The 8,888-nt window shown below is 44.9% G+C and overlaps 1 protein-coding gene across 1 annotated transcript in view; it reads right to left on the reverse strand.

The window, feature by feature from the left end:
• Nucleotides 1-7,195, reverse strand: part of LOC127921928 (filamin-A-like) — a gene marked incomplete at both ends in the record, with an annotated part of 42,619 nt that extends 35,424 nt beyond the window's left edge. The window contains 3 exons of the mRNA XM_052505550.1: nucleotides 3,263-3,359; nucleotides 6,511-6,538; nucleotides 6,947-7,195. Of these exons, the coding sequence (XP_052361510.1) occupies nucleotides 3,263-3,359; nucleotides 6,511-6,538; nucleotides 6,947-7,195 (374 nt within the window). The remainder of the gene's footprint in view (nucleotides 1-3,262; nucleotides 3,360-6,510; nucleotides 6,539-6,946) is intronic.
• Between the last annotated feature and the right edge of the window lie 1,693 nt (nucleotides 7,196-8,888).

Raw genomic sequence — 8,888 nt, forward strand, 5'->3', positions numbered from 1 at the left:
TTGAAAGCATTTCACAGGACAGTACTCATCCCATTCACCAGAACTCATCCTCCTAAAACTTGAAAGCATTTCACAGGACAGTACTCATCCCATTCACTCAAAAACTCATCCTCCTAAAACTTGAAAGCATTTCAGGACAGCACTCATCCCTTCACTCAAAACTCATCCTCCTAAAACTTGAAAGCATTTTACAGGACAGTACTCATCCCCTTCACTCAAAACTCATCCTCCTAAAACTTTTACAGGACAATACTCATCCCCTTCACTCAAAACTCATCCTCCTAAAACTTTTACAGGACAATACTCATCCCCTTCACTCAAAACTCATCCTCCTAAAACTTGAAAGCATTTCATAGGACAGCACTCATCCCATTCACTCAGAACTCATCCTCCTAAAACTTGAAAGCATTTCATAGGACAGCACTCATCCCCTTCACTCAAAAAACTCATCCTCCTAAAACTTGAAAGCATTTTACAGGACAGTACTCATCCCTTCACTCAAAACTCATCCTCCTAAAACTTTTACAGGACAATACTCATCCCCTTCACTCAAAACTCATCCTCCTAAAACTTGAAAGCATTTCATAGGACAGCACTCATCCCATTCACTCAGAACTCATCCTCCTAAAACTTGAAAGCATTTCATAGGACAGCACTCATCCCTTCACTCAAAACTCATCCTACTAAAACTTTTACAGGACAATACTCATCCCCTTCACTCAAAACTCATCCTCCTAAAACTTTTACAGGACAATACTCATCCCCTTCACTCAAAACTCATCCTCCTAAAACTTTTACGGGACAATACTCATCCCTTCACTCAAAACTCATCCTCCTAAAACTTTTACGGGACAATACTCATCCCCTTCACTCAAAACTCATCCTCCTAAAACTTTTACAGGACAATACTCATCCCCTTCACTCAAAACTCATCCTCCTAAAACTTTTACAGGACAGCACTCATCCCCTTCACTCAAAACTCATCCTCCTAAAACTTTTACAGGACAGCACTCATCCCTTCACTCAAAACTCATCCTCCTAAAACTTTTTACATGACAGCACTCATCCCTTCCTCAAACTCATCCTCCTAAAACTTTTACAGGACAGCACTCATCCCCTTCACTCAAACTCATCCTCCTAAAACTTTTACAGGACAGCACTCATCCCCTTCTTCAAAACTCATCCTCCTAAAACTTTTACAGGACAGCACTCATCCCATTCACTCAGAACTCATCCTCCTAAAACTTTTACAGGACAGCACTCATCCCCTTCTCTCAAAACTCATCCTCCTAAAACTTTTACAGGACAGCACTCATCCCCTTCACTCAAAACTCATCCTCCTAAAACTTTTACAGGACAGCACTCATCCCCTTTACACACACACACATATTCTACCAGCCCTGCCAAGATGCCAACGTTACACACACACACATTCTACCAACCCTGCCAAGATGCCAACGTTACACACACACACACACACATTCTACCAACCCTGCCAAGATGCCAACGTTACACACACACACACATTCTACCAACCCGCCAAGATGCCAACGTTACACACACACATTCTACCAACCCTGCCAAGATGCCAACGTTACACACAGACACATTCTACCTACCCTGCCAAGATGCCAACGTTACACACACACATATTCTACCAACCCTGCCAAGATGCCAACGTTACACACACACACACATTCTACCAACCCTGCTAAGATGCCAACGTTACACACACACACACACACATTCTACCAACCCTGCCAAGATGCCAACGTTACACAGACACATTCTACCTACCCTGCCAAGATGCCAACGTTACACACAGACACATTCTACCTACCTGCCAAGATGCCAACGTTACACACACACATATTCTACCAACTAAGATAATACCACACACACATTCTACCAACCCTGCCAGATGCTAAACGTTACACACACACACACATTCTACCAACCCTGCCCAAGATGCCAACGTTACACACACACACACACATTCTAATAACCCTGCCAGATGTAGCGTTACACACAGACACACATTCTGCCTGCCTGCCAGATGTAGCGTTACACACACACACACATTCTACCAGCCCTGCCAAGATGCCAACGTTACACAGACACACATTCTGCCTACCCTGCCAAGATGCCAACGTTACACACACACACATATTCTACCAGCCCTGCCAAGATGCCAACGTTACACACACACACACATTCTACCAGCCCTGCCAAGATGCCAACGTTACACACACACACACATTCTACCAACCCTGCCAAGATGCCAACGTTACACACACACACACATTCTACTGGCCCTGTAAGATGCCAACGTTACACACACACACACATTCTACCAGCCCTGTAAGATGCTAACGTTGCACACAGACACACATTCTACCTACCCTGCCAAGATGCCAGCGTTACACCAGACACACATTCTACCTACCCTGCCAAGATGCCAGCGTTACACACACACACATATTCTACCAACCCATAAGATGCCAACGTTGCACACACACACACATTCTACCAACCCTGCTAAGATGCTAACGATTACATACACACACACACATTCTACCAACCCTGCTAAGATGCCAACGTTACACACAGACACACATTCTACCTACCACCACTTAAGATGCCAACGTTACACACACACACATTCTACCAGCCCTGCTAAGATGCCGGCGTTACACAGACACATTCTACCTACCCTGCCAAGATGCCAACGTTACACACACACATATTCTACCAGCCTGCCAAGATGCCAACGTTACACACACACACACACACATTCTACCAACCCTGCTACATGCCAACGCTACACACACACACACACATTCTACCAACCCTGCTAAGATGCTAACGCAGTACACACACACACATTCTACCAACCCTGCCAAGATGCCAACGTTACACACACACACATTCTACCAACCCTGCCAAGATGCCAACTTTACACACAGACACGCTGCACACATAATTAGCCACAGAGGGACAGTGATTACAGTAAAGCCACTCATCTCGTACCTATGACATCACATATCTGTAATAGGGGGTCGACACAGCCTGGCTATATAGAGAACAGTTTAATGGTTGCATAGCTAGCGTACCTGAGGGATACCCATCTGGTCGTTATGGCCAGTTAGCCTGACTCCATAGAGAAGAGTGTGATGGCTAGCGTACCTGAGGGATACCTATCTAGTCGTTAGCCAGTTAGCCTGACTCCAGAACAGTTTAATGGTTAGCATAGCTAGTGTACCTGAGGGATGCCTAGCCAGTTATCAGCCTGTTTCATGGCCTCCCGGGCGTTGTCCACTGGTTTAGTTTGTCCCACTGGTTCCAGTCTGCACACAGGCCTGCAACACACACACATTACATATATACATATATACATATATACATATACATATATACATATATACATATATACATATACACATATATACATATATACATATACACATATATACATATATACATATACATATACACACATATACATATATACATATATACATATATACATATACACATATACACATATATACATATACACATATATACATATATACATATATACATATATACATATACACATATATACATATACCTATCTTTTTGATCAAAATCTGGATTTTTGCTATTCAGAGTTTTTCTGTAGTTTTATTATTTTCTAGTATTGTAGATAATAGCGAAAGACATCAAAACTATTAAATAACACATATCTTAAACAAATCCAAAATATTCTTGAGATTCTTCAAAGGAGCTACCCTTTGCCTTGATATGACAGCTTTGTACACTCTTGGTATTCTCTCAACCAGCTTCACCTGGAATAGTTTTCCCAACGGGTCTTGAAGGGAGTTCCAACATATGCTGAGAACTTCATGGCTGCTTTTCCTTCCCTTTGCGGTCCTAATCTTGAGGTTGGTGATTGTGTGGATGCCAGGTGGAGGCCAGGTCACCTGATAAAGCACTCCATCACTCTCCTTCTTGGTTAAAAAGTCCTTACACAGCCTGGAGGTGTGTTAGCTCATTGTCCTCATTGTACTATGGTAGCCATGCTGTTATGCCCTTTGAATTCTAAATTAATCACTGACAGTGTCCCAGCAAAGCACCCCACACCTCCTCCTCCATGCTTCACGGTGGGAACCACACATGTGGAGATCATCCGTTCACCTACTCTGCGTCTCATAAAGACATCACACCTCTCCTCCATGCTTCACGGTGGGAACCACATGGAGATCATCCGTTCACCTACTCTGCGTCTCATAAAGACATCACACCTTCTCCTCCATGCTTCACGGTGGGAAGACACATGTGGAGATCATCCGTTCACCTACTCTGCGTCTCATAAAGACATCACACCTCCTCCTCCATGCTTCACGGTGGGAACCACACATGTGGAGATCATCCGTTCACCTACTCTGTGTCTCATAAAGACATCACACCTCCCTCCTTCCATGCTACGGTGGGAACCCACATGTGGAGATCATCCGTTCACCTACTCTGCGTCTCAAAGACATCACACCTCCTCCTCCATGCTTCACGGTGGGAAACCCACACATGTGGAGATCATCCGTTCACCTACTCTGCGTCACAAGACACAGCGGTTGGAACCAAACGTCTCAAATTTGGACTCATCAGACCAAGGACAGATTTCCACCAGTCTAATGTCCATTGCTTGTGTTTATTGGCTCCAAGCAAGTCTCTTCTTATTGGTGTCCTTGTGTAGTGGTTTTCTTTTATAGCAATTCAACCATGAAGGCCTGATGCACACTGTCTCCTCTGAACAGTTGATGTTGAGATGTCTGTTACTTGAACTCTTTGAAGCATCTACTTGGGCTGCAATTTCTGATGCAGTAAACTCTAATGGACTGACCTTCATCTCTTAAAGTAATGATGGACTGACCTTCATCTCTTAAAGTAATGATGGACTGACCTTCATCTCTTAAAGTAACTTAGACTTGGTCTTAAAGTAACTAGGACTATTCTGTTAAAAGACCATCTTCTTGTACCTTGTTACAACACAAATGATTGGTCTTTTACCAAATATGAAGCTGGTTGAGAGAAATGCCAAGAGTGTGCAAAGCTGTCATCAAGACAAGGGTGGCTCCTTAGAAGAATCTCAAATCTCAAATATATTTGATTTGTTTAACACTTTATTGGTAACTACGTGATTTTCATTTTTAGAGGGTTATTAAACAACTAATTGTCTGCTTTCGGTTCAATTACTTGAATTACATTTTGTTTCCGTTTTGTTGTAACACACCATGTTGGAATCAAATAATTAATCTGAGAAGAAGAACTACGTGGGGTCCTCCCCCTGAAATAATTAATGGGAGAGAAGAAGAACTACGTGGGGGTCCTCCCCCTGAAATAATTAATGTGAGAGAAGAAGAACTACGTGGGGGTCCTCCCCCTGAAATAATTAATCTGAGAGAAGAAGAACTACGTGGGGGTCCTCCCCCTGAAATAATTAATGGGAGAGAAGAAGAACTACGTGGGGGTCCTCCCCCTGAAATAATTAATCTGAGAGAAGAAGAACTACGTGGGGGTCCTCCCCCTGAAATAATTAATCTGAGAGAAGAAGAACTACGTGGGGGTCCTCCCCCTGAAATAATTAATGGGAGAGAAGAAGAACTACGTGGGGGTCCTCCCCCTGAAATAATTAATGGGAGAGAAGAAGAACTACGTGGGGGTCCTCCCCCTGAAATAATTAATGGGAGAGAAGAAGAACTACGTGGGGGTCCTCCCCCTGAAATTGATAGCATTTTTTTTTTTAATCCTGCAATTCTACGTTGTTTCTCAAAAGGGAATCCATGATGACTTGACAGAATATCACATTTTTACCAACCCTCTCCTCATCTCATCATGACCATTTACTAACTGACAAACATCCTCTATCTCTATTACATAATATCATCTATTACACAATATAATAATAATATAATCTATTACATAATATAATAATAATATAATCTATTACATAATTCAATGATAATATCATCTATTACAGACTTCCCCCCTTTCTCCCCCCACACACACACACAATCCTAAACCCCCCCCACACACACACATACAAACCCTGAAATCACCTACCCCCCACACACAAACCCTGAAATCACCTCCCCCTCCCCCCACACAAACCCTGAAATCACCTCCCCCTCCCCCACACACAAACCCTGAATCACCTCCCCCCCCCCACACACAAACCCTGAAATCACTTACACCCCCACACACAAACCCTGAAATCACCCTCCCCCACACAAACCCTGAAATCATACACCCCCACACACAAACCCTGAAATCACCTACACTCTCCCACACACACGCACACAAACCCTGAAATCAGCTACCCCCCCCCACACAAACCCTGACATCACCTACCCTCCACACACAAACCCTGAAATCACCTACCCCCCACACAAACCCTGAAATCACCTACCCCCTCCCCACACATACCCTGAAATCACCTCACACCCACACACATACCCTGAAATCACTTACCGCCCCTCACACAAACCCTGTGATTCACCTACACCCCACACACACACACAAACCCTGAAATCACCTACCCCCCACACACACACAAACCCTGAAATCACCCCACACACACAAACCCTGAAATCACCTACCCCCACACACACAAACCCTGAAATCACCTACCCCCTCCACACACAAACCCTGAAATCACTTACCCTCCTCCCCACACAAACCCCCAGTCACCACTCCCCTCCCCACACATATCCTGAAATCACCTACCCCCCCTCCCCCACATACCCTGAAATCACTTACCGCCCCCCTCACACAAACCCTGTGATTCACCTACACCCTCCACCACACACAAACCCATAAATCACTTACACCCCCAAACCACTATAATGCTTGGCCCACCTTTGACTGACCCTCAACCCCCAGCCTCTAATCCTGACCCCTAACCTACCCGAACACAGCTGTTTGACCAGTGCCCCCGTGCTCTGCCACTCTGCCAGTCTCTGCTGAAGTTGTGGATGGAGATCTCTGGGAGCTTGTTCTGGATCCATCCTGAAGCCTCTGTTTCGGGTCTTGTGCTGCCCCGTCGCCCCCTTCTCCTCCTCGTCCCACATGGGCATGGAGATGGAGTAGTGGAGGATCAGTGTCCACACCATGCCAAGGATCAGCTTCAGGTTACCATCCACTATGGCCTTGGAGTCTGGAGGAGAGAACGTAATATAGGATCAGCTTCGGGTTACCATCCACTATGGCCTTGGAGTCTGGAGGAGAGAACGTAATATATAGGATCAGCTTCAGGTTACCATCCACTATGGCCTTGGAGTCTGGAGGAGAGAGTATTCTAGGATCGTGGGGGATCGTGGTTGTAGGAAACTTTGAGAGAGGGCTGGGGTTATCACATCTGGCCGAGATTGGAAGTCCCATAGGGAATTGCACAATTGGCCCAGTGTCATCGGGATTGGCTGGGGAAAGCGTCATTGTAAATTAAATTTGATCTAAACTGACTTGCCAAGTTAAATAAATATTTAAAATGTTTTAAGAGATTGGTGATGGGGAGATCAGCAGCACAATTAGACCCAGCAAATCATGAGAAAACAAAGATAATTACTTGACACATTGGAAAATTAACAGCAAACAGAGCAAACTAGAATGCTATTTGGCCTAAACAGAGAGTACATAGTGGCAGAATACCTGACTACTGTGACTGACCCAAAATTAGAGGAAAGCTTTGACTATGTACAGACTCAGCGAGCATAGCCTTGCTATTGAGAAAGGCCGCCGTAGGCAGACCTGGCTCTCAGAAGACAGGCTATGTGCTCACTGCCCACAAAATGAGGTGGAAACTGAGCTGCACTTCCTAACCTCCTGCCCAATGTATGACCATATTAGAGACATATTTCCCTCAGATTACACAGATCCACAAAGAATTCGAAAAGAAATCCAATTTTTGGAAAAACTCCCATATCTACTGGGTGAAGATAATAATGTCCAGCCTTCTCCACACTGCTAGGGCCTAATAATGTCTCAGCCTTCTCACTGCTAGGGCTAATAATGTCTCAGCCTTCTCCATACTGCTAGGGCCTAATAATGTCTCAGCCTTCTCACACTGCTAGGACCTAATAATGTCTCAGCCTTCTCCACACTGCTGGGGCCTAATAATGTCTCAGCCTTCTCCCACTGCTAGGGCCTAATAATGTCTCAGCCTTCTCCAAACTGCTAGGGCCCTAATAATGTCTCAGCCTTCTCCACACTGCGGGGGCCTAATAATGCCTCAGCCTTCTCCATACTGCTAGGATCTAATAATGTCTCAGCCTTCTCCACAACCAAACTGCTCGGACCTAATAATGTCTCAGCCTTCTCCACACTGCTAGGGCCTAATAATGTCTCAGCCTTCTCCACACTGCTAGGGCCTAATAATGTCTCAGCCTTCTCCCACACTGCTAGGGCCTAATAATGTCTCAGCCTTCTCCCACTGCTAGGGCCTAATAATGTCTCGGCCTTCTCCACACTGCTAGGGCTAATAATGTCTCAGCCTTCTGCTGCTAGGGCCTAATAATGTCTCAGCCTTCTCACACTGCTAGGGCTAATAATGTCTCCAGCCTTCTCCATACTGCTAGGACCTAATAATGTCTCAGCCTTCTCCATACTGCTAGGACCTAATAATGTCAGCCTTCTCCACACTCGAGGGCCTAATAATGTCTCAGCCTTCTCCACACTGCTAGGGCCCAATGTCTCGACCTTCTCCCCAACTGGGGGGCCACAATAATGTCTCAGCCTTCTCCACACTGCTAGGGCCTAATAATGTCTCATTATATCAGATCTATCTACAGTGTTATTATAACTGTTTGCCCCCACCTCTACAGTGTTATTATAACTGTTGCCCCCACCTCTAC

This window comes from Oncorhynchus keta, unplaced genomic scaffold (assembly GCF_023373465.1).
Source record: "Oncorhynchus keta strain PuntledgeMale-10-30-2019 unplaced genomic scaffold, Oket_V2 Un_contig_2400_pilon_pilon, whole genome shotgun sequence".
Taxonomy (NCBI): Eukaryota; Metazoa; Chordata; class Actinopteri; order Salmoniformes; family Salmonidae; genus Oncorhynchus; species Oncorhynchus keta.